Genomic DNA, 14,384 nt, shown 5'->3' on the forward strand with positions numbered 1-14,384 from the left:
CCGAGGACTTTCTGAGAGCCTGTGGTATCTCCCACTCACTTGGCCACAGAGTTCTGAGAGAAGGGAAGACTTTCATCGCAAAGAAGCTAGGACTGCCTCATACCCTGCAACAGCTGCTTCCACGAGAACAGAGAGTGAGAGCCGAGCTTCCCCAAGGCTGCAGCCCCTGGAGTCTGGCTGACATGGGAGGGATCTGACTTCCATAGCAGCTGGTCTAGAGCTGCTTGCTGGCCCAGGAGGACTAGCTCTGAGACAACCACCCAGGGGCCCCTTTGAGAAGTGTCTCTTCCTATGAATGCAAAGCAGGATAGCACTTTGAAAGGCAGGGAGCACTTTTGCTTCATAGATTGAATCATGGAGACAATTCAGTGGCCTTCCCTTCTCCTGGGCTCTGACCAGCACCCTGGGGTCCTGAGGGATGACCAGCATCCCTGGAGGTGCCTGCGGGCTGGCCCCCCCATGGTTGGCAAAGCCCCAGGACATCCCCGTCTGCCTCAGCCGAGCTCCTGCATGCAAGTTCCCAGCAAGGGGAGCTTGTTACATACTTGCAGGTGTAACTGAAATTCTTACCACTCACTTGGGCCCTAAATCCCCATGTCTCCTCCTCAGTGGGCCCAGCTCTGCCCTTTGGGGGTCCCTCACACCCCACGCCCTTTGGAAATTTGAAAACACTAACCAGGTTCCCTGCCCAGGTTCCTTGTCCAGGCTACACACGCAGAATCAGAGAATACAAGGGGCAGAAAAAGAGATGGTGATAATTTTGTCTAGGCAGCTTCACCCCACACAGACACTCCCCAGCGAAGGATCCTGCACCCCAGGCTTCCAGGACCCATCCACGAGCTCCCAAGAGCCCAGCAAAGCGGTGTGGGGTGTTTTGAATAGGTTTTGTAATAAGGGGGCTGGGGCTCCCCCCCATCACTGCCTTGCTTCCCGACAACACCAACGACTTGCTTCATTCCCAAGTAGCCACGCTCCTGGGTGTACAAATGGGACTTCGGCGGCACTTGAGTAATCAAGCCAGTGGAGCTGTTGCGACTCATCCTCATCACCTGACTGGTGGCCTCTCTACTCTCACTTCATCCCCAGTCTGGGCTGAAACCAGGAGCTGCTCCTCACTCACCATGGCCGCCCGGCAGGCTCCGTCCACAGACACGGGGCGGGACCCCGTCGTGACAGGAGGCCCGTGCCCACGGCGTGCCTCCAGCCTGAATGAGACAGCTTCCTTGCAGGCCCCAGAGATCAGAACCGAGCCAAATGTTTCTTGGGAAAAGCACAGCCAGCCACGCCCCAGAGATAAGCGACTCCCTGAGACCCAGACGGGACGTGGTTCTGAGTCTGTCTTCTCTCAAGCTGCAACAGCAGCTGTGCTACGACTCTGACAGAAAACCAAGTCCAGAACGCATACCTGTGGCTCAGAAACTCACTCAGAGGCCTTGGGATCCTCTGTGGAAAACTAAGTGTGTAGAAGTTCTGAAACCGCCTTTGGGCAAAAGTGAGCGTGTTCCAGCCCGAGAGCCTTCCGAAGGGATGCTGTCCGGCAGGGCGAGCGCTTTTCACTGTAGTGTGCATGTGAATCGCCGGGGGTCTTGTCAGAGCCGCCTGCCTCTGCTGGTCTGGGAAGGGACCCAGGACCCTGCATTTCTCACCAGCTGCTGGTCCAGGAACCACATTTCGGGCAGCAGGCACCAGACTAGACTAGAGCATCAAAGGTAGAGCATTGCGTGACCTGCAGGTGCTGAGCCCAGGACAGGGGTGGGTGGGGGTTAGACCCCACACCTGTCTGCAGTGATAACTCATGCCACAGGCCCTTGGTGCCTGGGGGAGTTGTCACCTGAGCTCCTTTACCCTTCTAATCAAATTGGTGTTTGCGAAGAGCAAGTTCTTGGACATCACGGGCTCCATTGTAGCTCCTCTTAAATCCAGGAGAAGCACAGCCCCTTACTGGCTAGGTAGGGGACAGGGACAGTCCTAGAATCCCTTGCGCCAAGGGAAGCACAGGAGATACCCGAGATGACCACGGCCGCTCAGCCACACAACCATTCTCATTACCGGTCCTCAGCCTGTGCTCATAGCCTGATGGGCGAGACCAGCACCTACAGAATGAACTCTACCTGGTGAGAGAGACGCTCACCAGGGGCCTGTGCCGGAAGCTTGATGGGCCCAGGGAGGTGGCGAGGAAGCCCATGGGACGCGGGGCTGTCCGTAGCAGGGGGGGCTCACAGAGACGGCGATGATGTCTGGGCTGGATCCCGGAGGAGGCTCAGATTTTTCCAGGTGAGATACAGGAGGGGACGGGCGTACAGGCAGAAGAAGCGGGGTGTGCCCAGAGCGCTCCAAGCAGGGAACTATGGGCAGGATGTGCCGGAACAGCCAGAACGTCAGCGGAGGGTCGGGGTGTGGGCAGGGCAGAGGCCTCACGGCTGGGAGCCGGAGGGGGAGAAGGGGTCCAGTTGTGCACAAAGAAGGGAGATTGCAGGCAATTGGGATGTTTAAGAAATTAAAAATAAAAACTCTTCCTTTATGACCTTCAGGGTGGTAAGAATTCGATTATTCAATCAGTGTCTCTTTTTTCACATGACTAAATTTTGAAATGCGCAAAAAATGTTTGCATCTGGCTTTTCACTTTTTTAAAAAAAGATTTCATTTGTTTTCTTTTTTTAGAGAGAGCAGAAGGAGAAAGAGAGGGAGAGAAACAATCAATGTCTGGTTGCCCCTCATGTGACCCCCAACTGGGGACCTGACCGGCAACCCAGGCATGTGCCCTGACTGGGAATCAAACTGGCGACGCTTTGATTCGCAGGCCTGTGCTCTATCCACTGAGCCACACCAGCGAGGGCCTGGCTTTTTACTTCTTAGCATCAAACACAAGCCTCTCCCTAGGTTGTCATAAACCTGTTGTCCACAGCACTTTCTGATGGCTGTACAAGGTTCCATTCCACCAGTCCTGGCCATTCAGACTGTGCTCCATCTTTCACGATCACGAGCCTTTTCTGAATGTTAGGCCATAACCTTGGCGTGAATCCTAAGGACTGGAATTAGAATCAAAGGGTGTGAACAAGCTCAGGACCTTAACGCACGTGGCAGACTGTTTTCCAAAAGGCTGTGGGAGGGTTTCAGTAGTGTGACGGATGCCCGGGTTCTGGAGAAAACCAGTCTCAGAGTGAGGGGGAGGGGAGGTACCTGAGTCATTCAGGGGCTCTTGGCTGTGGGGGTGGGGGGCAGCCCCTGAGGTCAGGGTGTGCCCAGGGCTGGTGCTCTGTGAACGGGTGCACACTAAAGCCAGGCCAGGAAGCTCAGCAGCCCTGGACCCACACAGGCCGGTGCAGCTGTACAACCAGGTAGGAGCGTAGGGTTCCCTCCGGCCCAACAGGAGCTGCTCTGCAGATGGGTTTTGTGTTTGTCTCTAAGAGAGTTCCTTCCAAAATCTGAAGTCTTGGCTTCAGCGAGCCTAGAGCATTACCAACCAGACCAAGACAGAGTCAGACAGTGAGATTATCTGGGCCGTCTGGGGAGACTGGAACAGAGACCCAGGATTTCCCCTTAGCCTGGCCTCCCTTCCCTTCAGGATGAGCACCGTTTCTGAGGGCTCGGCTGTACCAGGAGAAAGGCCAGCCTGGCCGGAGTGTCAAACGCAGCCCTGTGGTTTACCCGGCAGGCAGGGACCAGTGCACTGACCCCCCCTTTACCCAAGTCGAGTGGCCGTCTCTGAGCAAGGCCACTGGCTCCTCACCTGCCAGAGCTGGGATGGTGACCCGGTTCCACTCCCACGGCTGGTCGTACTCATCGGCGGGCCTGTCGTCGTCCTGGGGCAGCTTGCTCTCCCGCAGCCGGGGGCTGACTGCGCTCTCCGAGTCCGAGTCCACGCTCTGGCCCTCGGGTTCGTAAGGGGTGTCATATAACTGGATGCCTTTGTGCTGGGACCGGACACTTTCCTGCCTCTGAAATTCTGTAGGCAAAAAAAAAAAAAAAAAAGGAAGCAGAGGTGTAAAAGAATTGAAACCCACACTTCCTCGCCTGGGATCTGCCAGGTGACACCCACAGGAGTTTGGAGCCGCCAGCCAAGGAGGTAAGGACTGCACAGAACAGCCCCCTTTCTGCATCCACTGTGCCTCCCACCCTGGAGGACGAGGCTTCCTCATGAGATCTCAGGCTCTCGGACCTGAGGACAGAAGCAGAAGGCTCACTGCCTCCACCAGCTCGTTCACTGCAGTCTCGGGGGCAGGGCCTCCAGGTACACGTGGGGTCCAGGCGTGCTTGGGCACCGGCCCTGAGCAGACAGAGCTCTCACTCCCTCGCCTTACAGACGAGTGGAGACTTCCCCGCCGGGGTCTCTCTCCACCCTCGCAACTTTTACTCGTGTTCACCCAGCTTGCACACTCGTGTTAAATAGACCTAAGGAGCCTCCCCAGGGGACCTGGAGTCACCATTCTTCTCCCCTATAAAGAGACTCCTCCCCGGTGTTGCTGCCTGCCCCAGAGCCTGCCTGTCTGCTAACGTGCTGAGCATATCTGAGCGATGTGACAGCGGACGTCCAGTTCCACTTCTGAATGAGGAAGGAAAGCTCTTTGTCTCCTGGCGAGGATGCCAAGGACCGGCTCTGGAGGGCCAAGGGGTGACCTCCATTTCAGCTGCTGCTCATTCCCGAGAGGATGGTGGTGGATGACAGAGGGGCGCAGGGATGCTACAATCAGGGGCTTCTGAGTCAAATGGACACGTGACCGGCTTTGACCATAAACACCCACTGTGTGCAGAGCCAGCGCGGGGACACAGGGAAGGCAGGGTTCGCTGTGGAGGCTGCCCCTGGGAAGCCTACTGTTTCCACAGGAGCTGCAACAGCCTAAATCACCATAACACCGTACAGCAGAGGGGCTCAGTGCGGGGCCTGTGTGGGACGACACGGGAGGCGAGGGAGATGGCCTCTGAGCCGACAGCTCTGACAAGCGGAGGACAGGATTCCCTGTGGAAGGACCAGGCCAGCCAGGGCACTCGGGCTGGCGAGAACATGCTCACTACCTGCTTTTCTGTTTTGCTGTGGTAAGCCATACAACGTTCGCCGTTCTGAGTGTACAATTCAGTGGTACTATGTATATCCAACCATCACCACCCTCCATCTCCAGAACGATGTCATCTTCCCAGACAGAAGCTCCGTACCCATCAAACAACGACTCTCCATTTCTCCGTCTCCCAGCCCCTGGTAACCACCATGCTATTTCTGTCTCTGTTGATTTGATACATAGGGACTTCAATATAAGGGGGATCTTATATTTGTCCTTCTGTGGCTGGCTTATTTCACCTGGCATAATGTTTCTGAGGTTCTTCCGGTTGTAGCGTGTGTCAGAATTCCATCTCTTTGTAAGGCTGAATAATACCCCACTGCACGTCTATTCGCTGCCCACTTTCACTGGAGTACTGGGCCCAAGGAAGTGAGAGAGTGGAGGGAGGCTTGTCACCAAAGAGGCGAGGGTCGTGAGTGTGCCATTAAATAGCTGTTTGAACTGGAGGCGATTCTCCAAGCCAGAGTGCCGGTGGCACAATGACATGGTCGAATCACGTGCGCCTTAAAGAGCAGCTGACAAAACACATGAGCAACAACAGCTCTTCCAAGCAAGAGCGCTGCTGTTAGGCTGCGCTTCCTGATCCAAGGCCAGCTCACGATCCAAGGCCAGCTCACGGGGAGGGCATCCCCCCACCACAACCCCTCCCCGCCGCACACAGGCCCTGATACAACAGAGGCCAACTGAGGCTGTGCCGGTGGTCCTCAGTGTCGGCTTTAAATAACGTATGGGAGTATTTTCCAAACTGCGTTTAGTCACATACTGACTTCATGAGTCTGCCATTTTTTGAGTACCACTTGGGTTATTAATTTCCATATTTATTTATTTTAGAGAAAAAAAATCACTTAAAAAGCATGTTTTCTACCATCCTCCCATCAGCCCTTATCTAAGCAGTTGATCAACGTAAAAAGGAGGAAGGAGGACCAAAGCAAGCAGGGAGGCACCACTGCCCCCGGCTTGCTCTCCCTCAGCTGGAGATGAGCAGACGCTGGAGAACTTGGGCATGAAAGCACCAAACAGACTTTCTTTGACAAATAATAACTTCCCCCTTTTACAGAGAGAATGAAAAAGGAAAAAAAAACCTTCTCACAATGTGGTTCTTGGGCCACCTGAAATCCTTCTCTTCTGAGGTGTCCCATCTTTGGCAAAGCACACCTCACTGGGTCCCACGAGTCACCTGGAATCATGTGTAAGCTTGGGGGATGAGCCTTCCCTTTTTATGGGGCAGAGGAAAAGAGAAGAGCCAGAAAAGGTAGTGCTGGGTTGCTGGAAAGAGAAAACCAACTGCAAAGTACGTAGCCAACTCTGTAAATTATTAAATCCACCAAATTATCCATCTGACCTGCTTTGGAAGGTCACTGTCATCCATCTCACTGTCTCCCTGATTCTAAGGACAGCCATGCCTCCTGCCTTTGGAGAACTCTGAGGGCTGAGGACTCGGGGATCCTCAGGCACCGACCTGGGAAAGCCACTTTCCCCTTTGCCCTGTTTCACAAACAGGACCTGCAACTGCTGCAGTGTGCGCCGTACTCTACGGTGCACGAGGCATTTTGCATGCGAGTCACCACTTAATCATGGGCACCGCAAAGCACTTCACAGATGCTCCTCTGGGGGCCCCCAATAATCAGGCGCGCCTTCACTCTCTCCGAGCCCGGCTGCAGACAGATATTCAATGAATCTGGGTGGGATAAATGAACGGCAGCTGACAGCCTGATTTACCCCCAATTCCAGTTAATTTATGGAAGTCCCCGACAGCAGTGCTAAAGTACCTGGAACGACATGCTAAGTGCGTGTAGTTTAGTATTATGCAATATTCAGCAGAGATGGATATTCCATATAAATACCAACCTAAAAGGGAAACACGTGCCAGCGAACAGATTAGCTATTAAATCAGAGGGCCTCGTGTGTGCACCTCTCACACAGGATTTATTGTTCCCACAGCATCTGGGCTTTCCAGAGCCGGGCTGGTAATGGCGTGCAGTTAGGCCGGGGGATGTTATAATGGTAATCATTAAAACAAGCTTTCCCCGCATTACATGGTGAATTCAAGTTTTCATTAAGGCTCCAACAAAGGGAACAGTTAAGTAAATTATGGCATGCTAACTGGATGGAATATTAAGCAGCCATTAAAATGATAAATCTGAAGATTCTGTAGCTACACGGAAAAGCGTGCATGAAATTATGCTAAGTTAAAGAGTAAAATACAAGACCACTTATGTGTTGAGAGCCCAACGGAATAATACAGGCTTTCTAAACAAGTGCTGGACAAGGTGAACAACGCCCCGAGGGGAATTCGACTCCGTGCTCGGGAGCTGCCGGGAGCCGCTGAACACCAGCCAGCACCGCACTCTTGCCCGTGATGTCTGAACACGGGTGACAGCAGCACCGTGAGGACGGACACACACGAACGCGGGGCTGAGAACCCGACATGGCAAGGTAAACAGCCACTGTGTACAGAGGAAGGGATGACTGCGTGATTGTTGTTGAAAGTTGTTCTAAATAATGAATGAAAATGCTAGTAAAGAGAATGTAATTAAGACAGCAACACATAGAAGTACACACAATTTTAAGCAGGTTGGGCTGATAGGAGCTGTGCGAGTTTCGGAGGCAGCTGCCTTTCCCTGAGAGAAGGCCCATTTCGGGAGCATCTCCCCCCGGAGAGGTTGGCCAGGAGCCCTGGGAGTCAGGGGCCAGCGGGTCAGACCAGCTCACCAGGTGTCGCCAGCTCCTGCCTGGTGACCAGCCTCGGCTTCCTCATTCCCCAGACAGACCTGTGACGATCCAGAGGCTGATCTGATTGGGCAGCTGGTAATCACATATTTCAAGTCACAAGTTATCTGGGCATCGCCATCCATAAACTCATTGAAAGCGACCTTTAATATTGGGTGGCAGGCTGTGATTTCATGCCTCTTGGGGCAGGGAGCAGAAACACTAAATTGACAGGGTGGGGATTTCTCTTGACCTCTAGAGTAGAAAGGTTTTTAAGTGGAACTACATAGAGAGAAAGAACCAAAGAGACAGATAGATAGATAGATAGAGAACTTTAGAATTAGACGGTGTTAGCACTGGAAAAGGCCGTGGGAGCATTCACCAAGGGCTGGGAGCCAGGAAGGCGAGGCAGGCGCACTGACGAGGGACTGTGGCCCTGGGCCCGGGGATTCCCCGAGCGAGGGGCCCGGGACAGAGCTTAGTGCAAACCCAGAGCCTCCTGAGTGGGCTTGCCGAAGGTTTAGCATTCCCCAAGCCCACAAGCAACAAGCTGTGTGTTAGAGTGCACTGGGACATGGATCTAAGCTACAGCACCTAGGCTGGAACAAAGAAGGGTCATGTCACCATCACTGGCTAAACACCTGACCTCCAGGTTCCCCGTCTCAGAAGCAGCTGAGGCACAGCTGGGGACATCCTGCTGGAAGCTGGTGGAATCCTCACTGCCCTCTCCCTTCTCCCTCCGGCTTCCTACAGAATCAGCCCTCCCCATCAGACATCCAGGACACCTGGAGAGCGGATCCACAGGGCGACTCACCCTCCCCCGGGGGTCTGCTACACACCTTAAAAGCCCTTCGACCCTTTCCCTTGGGACTGTCTGTTTGGACCCAGGCCGCCTGGAATAAAAGCCCTTAACTGGACTTTCTGGCTCCGGGTCCTTTCTTAGCCACCTCGGCTACCTAACACTACATGATGCGTTTCACTCCAGCATTGGAGTGAACTCTGTGCCCGGCACCCCTGCCTTTTTAAACTTTTTCCCCTTTGGCTGCCAGGATGCTCACGGTTAATTCTGATGCTTACCTTCAATAACTATGTTAGCTTACATTGCGCAGATTCACTTGCCCTTCCTCCTATAGATTTTTGATCACTGCTATTACAGCCTCAATATACACATTTCTTTTCATTATGGACAGCCTCGGATCTGTATTTTGAAAGCAGGTGAACACAAAAGTAAATGAAAAAGTGCACTAACACACTTTACGGTAAATACTTTTACTAGGAAGGAGACTGAAAGAAAAACCCTTTTTTAACCTCTTTACCTTCCCTACAGGAGCGGAAAAGGGGGGCAGGGTTGGCTCCCCTCTCTGGCAGAGCCAGGCTGAGGGAAGCAGCGCTGGTCTCTCAGGTGCTGTGCTGTCCTCGCCCCCGGCCAGGCCTCTGCTGACGGCCCAGCTCCAGGGCTGCGTGGAGACGGACCCAGACACAGCGCTGGCCTTCAGGGAGCTCTGAACACGGAGACGGTGAAGTTCCCTAACAGACAGCAGACAAGGCCCTGCAGCTCAGCTGGGAGGAGCTTGGGAAGGCCTTGGAGAATGCAGATGGGGTCGCGGCACAGAAAACGTGTTTGATGGAGGCACAGGGGACGGAGGCACAAGGGGTACATGGGGAGGGAGGGCCGTCCAGGGGGCCCGGGGAATGGCAAGCTGGAGGCAGGTGGGAGTGGGTTCTGAGTGATCCTGAATGACACAGGACGGCACCTCCAGGAGTGTCTGAGGAGAGGTGGCCCAGAACCTCTGGGCAGGGCGGAGCCGGGCAGGGAGAGGCTGGCATAGGCGTGTAGGAGCCTAGCTGGAAATGACAGACGCGGGCCTGCAGGCCCCTCGCCTCTAATTTTCCCAGCTGGGCTTGTCTGGGAATCCACACCAGCTCCCAAATCATAGGGTGGCAGAGCTCAGGAGGGATGTGTGGCCCACGGAGGCCAGACCCTGCCACCACCTCTCAGCCTAAGGGACACACCCACCACTGACCCAGGCTGCCCCGCACCGCCACCTGGGGGAGGGGAAGCCCCGGCGCCAGGCATGCAACAGGTTCAGCTGCACAGTGTGAAGGCTAAAAACCCGGGGCCTGCCTGCTGCTTGGGCCTGAATCCTGGCTCCAGCGGGGGCCCCGGGCCAAGTTGTCCCAATTTCCTCATCGCTGGAGGTGGGCACCACAGTATCCACCAAGGGGGGATGCTATCCATTACTCACATGTGCTCAGTGTTCAGGACAGTGTTCAGGACCTGTCCTCAGTGAACAGGACAGTTCAGTAGGCAGGGCCCTAGCACTCCAGGAACGTTGTCGCCATCCCAGTTACCCCACCCTGGGGCTTCCTGGGACACCATCCCCAGACCCCTCCTCCTCTGAGACCGCCCCTCGTCCCCCAGAGCCTCGAAGGCCTGCTCACTGGAGTCCGGCAGGCCAACCCTGCACTGGAAATGGGTGGGTTTCTACACCAGCCTCAGAACCACCTCCGTTTCTGGATCCACAACTTCCATGTCAGCTGCTGCTTTGGCAATCTCACGCCTCCACGTGGGAGCCCTACTCCGGGTCAACTCTTGTGCAAAACACGAAACACACAGGGGAGGCCCCAGGGACCAGGGGTCTGATCACCACGTTATACAGACGGGCAAACTGAGGTCTGGGGAAGGGAAGAAAGTAGCAGGGACGAAGCCCCAGGCCCGCTAACTCCTGGATGAGGGCCCTTCTTCCTGCCTTTCCTGGGTGCTTCCTCACACCTTTTTATCAGACCATCTTCTCCTTCATCTTCTGGAGGCCGGGGCATCTGTTTCAGGCAGGTCGGAGGCGTGAAAAGGCACACCCAGCACCGCAGACTGAGTGAGGGGCTCCACAGCCACAGGAGTGGCGGACGGCTGTTTCTCATTAGACATGAGGCCGAATCCCCGCCAAGTTCCAGGGCACCGCATCAAAGAGAAGACAGGCGACGTTCTCCCCATCCAAACTTAAAAATCTGCTGGAGGAAAACCCTCCTGACTAGGGTGCTTCAGCGGATGCCCGGATTCAGGTGTCCCTCAGAGGCCGAGGTGGCGGCATGGGGCAGCAGCTGTCCCCCTGGGTGGACGTTGCGGGCCAGCAGGGGCAGGGCAGGGTGGGTGGCTGGGAGTCAGCGTCTGTAGACAGACCCAGCACAAGCAGGAGGCCCTGCCTCTCCTCCTCTATCTTGTCTGGTTTCCGGAGCTGTCTAGAAGCCAGGAGACTGACTAACTGGAGGTCTCTTACCATCTCCTTTCCAGGCGTGCGCAGAAAACGCCCAGGAAAGAGAGGGGGTGCTCTGCACAAGCAGGGGGTGTGGAGTGAGGACACGGGTCATGCCCGAAGGAGCAGAGCGGCCTGGCACTGCTGTGTTACCCTCAGTCCAAGGGCGGGGGAGAGGCCCCGGGTCCAAGTCAGGGGGCCTGGGGTGCTCCCTTCCCCCGGTCATCTGTGCAGGGACAGGGTTGTCCCGTGAGCCTCCCTGCTCTGTGGCACCGGAGGGGAGACAAGCACACACACCTCTGATGACACCAGATGTTTTCCTCGGGGTTTAAAAGGTCACGTGGGCCTCCATGCAGAGCTCCCAGGCGCCCTGATGATTACAGCCCAGTCCCTCAGCCCTGCCTGTCACTCTGCACTCCTCCAGGGATGGCTTTCCTGTGCCACCATCTCCTGCGGGGACTCACTGAGGTGAACTGGCTGCTCCCGGGCCCGAGGAAGTGCATACGTGAGTGAGTCTCCATTTAGGGCAGCAATTTTCTCACAAGACAGCTTTCCGATTCCCTGTCGACTGCGAGATCTGAATTCACAGGCCGGCGGGGGAGCCTGCCTGCTTTTCTTTCTCAGACATCCACTGAGCCCTTACCGAGTGCCAGAGTCTGCTGGGCACGATGAGGTCTCATTCCCCAGGCCAAATACTGAGCACCTCTACGGCGTTCGACGAGGCTCCCATCCCCCCAAACACCTCCTGGTTTAGCAGGAGAATCGGGACCCCAAGTTCTGCAAGCACCGGGTTAATGCCAGTTACAAGTCACCGAATACCTGCCAGCGCCAGGCCTGTCCCAAGCACTGGCCACACAGCCTTCCGCACCCCCCCACCCAGAGAGGCAAGCACTACTGTGTTTTACAACGTTGAAACTGAGGCCCAGGCAGCTTCAGAGGCTCAGCTGGGTTCACCCAGTTCTGCCCGGCCCCAAGCACCCTGTGGTGCACCGACTGTGGCAGCTGGGTGGAGGCCCAAAGCAAATGCAGTCCTTAGGAGTTTGAAAAGCTTCGGGGAGGAGGTGATGTTTCAGAGAATCGCAGGTCCTGGTGCAAGGAGGCCTGGCAAGGGTCAGGGGAGCCTAGGGACCTGCCTGGTGTCACAGGCAGCGCGTGGCCGGCCCAGGGTGGAACGCACTCAAGGAAAGGAGGAAGACTCAGACAGGTGAAGGCAAGGGCATCAGGACGGGGGGGCGACCACGGCCAGACAAACACAAATAGAGTCACGGACAGAGGAAAGCTTGAGGGGTGTGCAGGGGAAACCAAACAGTTTGAGCTGCTGAAGGCCCCATGCTCGGGGTGGGGGAGTGGGGGGGAGGAAGCGCGAGAAGCGGCTACAAAGGAAAACCAGACGGGGCTGGGGAGGGCCTGAGTGCCAGGAGGGAGGCTGCAGACTCGACAGGGGTGGAGACTGGAAAAGGTGGACCAGGAGCCTTACTCAGGTTTGCATTTCCACACCCACAACGAGCCTTTCTAGAAGCGGGCAGGAAACACTGGGGTGCAGCAATCAGCTACTGGTGACCTGAGGGTCCAGCCCTGGAAACACTTAGGGCTCCGCCCTTCCATGTAGCAGACAGAGGGTGCCAGGCTCCAGAAGGAAAGCCCACTTCCAACGGCCCCAAATGTGGAAACAAACATATCTACCAGGATGAGGGGCAGGGGTCAGAATGGCACCAACATCCTCAGGTCGAGCCTGAGAGGGGCAGGTGCCCCTGCCACTGTGCTGCAGACGGAGGCCAGGCCCCACAGAGACTGCCTGGGGCCTTGGCAAACGAGCCAGACGGGAGCCCAGGCTTGTGTCATCTGGGCGCTGATGGCCACACTTGTAAGGGAGGCCAGCTGCCCCACTGGTGCAATCTTCCGGTCCGAGGGCATGATGACGTCTCAGCTTCCAGAGAGGCCTCGGGTCACATTTTAGGGTGACAAAGCCATGGGGGACAGGCCTTCACACCAGATGCCACCACACCTGCCTGTTCTCATGGACCCTCACAGAAGGAGCCTTGGGGAAGCCGTTGCCACACCCAAAGCCCTGCCCCACCTGCAGCTCAGCCGAGCCGAGTGGTTCTGCCAACATCTTGAAGGCTCAGCTCTCAGTAACACTCTCGAAGAATTACTGAGTGCCAAGGGCGTGCTGTGACAGGGTCTGCACTAAGTGCCCTGCATTGGTCCTTCATGGAATCCTCACAACACCTCTCTGAGGGAGCGCTGTTGACCCTGCCACGGTGGTCAGACTGCAAGCCAGTGACGAAGGCAGCCCAGCTCTAAATCCCCTGCAACTTAACTTTCTAACCCTGCAGCTGTCTAGACCACCTTTCCAACCCCAGTCGGTGCTCCCTCTGCTCCACTAGGTCCAGAGTAACACCAGCACGTTCGGGTCAGTAAGACAAGCAAGCGCCGGAAGAGCTGGGCCTGAGCCCTGTTGTGCCTGTGATGCCAGGCGGGTCTCTTCCTCCCTCTGGTCATCAGGTTGCTCGTTAGGCAGATAAGGAGTCATCCAAAGTTCATCTGACTAGGACCACACACAGGTGCCTACAGAAACCATGGTCCCTACAGAAATCATGGACAAGTAGCCTGGGAGGAAAGCCAAGGGTGCGATCATGAGGAAGAGAGTTGTCCGTCATAGAAGAATTCAAGTACATTCTAGAGGGGCAGCCAACACACGCTGCTGTCCCAGCCTAGCTGGCGCTAAGCAAGTGGTTACAAACTGGCGTTGGGGGCAGGGTGCCAGCCTCCCAGGGCAGAGCCGGAGCCTCTTCTGGGCATAACCTCTCCCCCACCTGAGGGGGTCACCCCTTGCCGCATGCCAGGTTTGCAGCTGAATTGGTCAAACCCACCTGGCCCCAGCTGGTGGTGGCTGTTGTGGTCGTGAGGTCACTGCCTCTCGCTGAGGGGTGTTGCTGGCACTGTGCCTGGTGCCCAGCACAGCTGCCCAGCCGGAAGCGACTTGCTGAGCCCTGGCAAGCTCTCTGCCCCAGCCCTTGCCTTGCTTGCTTTGGAACTGCTTCAAGAGAGGAACTTGTGCCCCTGGACACCTCAGCCTTCTGGATGATAGTGACGAGGCTGCCAGCCTGGGACCAGTCTGGCCCTGTGCTCCCCAGTCGTGTGACCCTGGACAGCACCTGACCCATGGAGCTAACGTGAGGCAGGAAGGGGTGGAGCAGATAGTCTCAGAGGCCTGTCTGGCTCCGAAGTCCCTCAGTCTGATTCTTTGAATAGTGGATGTCCACACATGCTTCTTTGTCCAGTGTTGTGGCTCCACCAGGTGAAGGAGAAGGGGACGTATGTGACAGCACCCACCTACCACTGTGTGGGGTCCCTGACCTCAGCATCC

At 56.0% G+C, this 14,384-nt stretch overlaps 1 protein-coding gene across 1 annotated transcript in view; it reads right to left on the reverse strand.

The window, feature by feature from the left end:
• The window catches only part of SHB (SH2 domain containing adaptor protein B), a 125,756-nt gene that overhangs the window by 43,670 nt on the left and 67,702 nt on the right, over window positions 1-14,384 (reverse strand). Inside the window, exon 3 of the mRNA XM_028525222.2 lies at window positions 3,731-3,946. Within this exon, the coding sequence (XP_028381023.1) occupies window positions 3,731-3,946 (216 nt within the window). The remainder of the gene's footprint in view (window positions 1-3,730; window positions 3,947-14,384) is intronic.

This window comes from Phyllostomus discolor, chromosome 3 (assembly GCF_004126475.2).
Source record: "Phyllostomus discolor isolate MPI-MPIP mPhyDis1 chromosome 3, mPhyDis1.pri.v3, whole genome shotgun sequence".
NCBI classification, from domain to species: Eukaryota; Metazoa; Chordata; class Mammalia; order Chiroptera; family Phyllostomidae; genus Phyllostomus; species Phyllostomus discolor.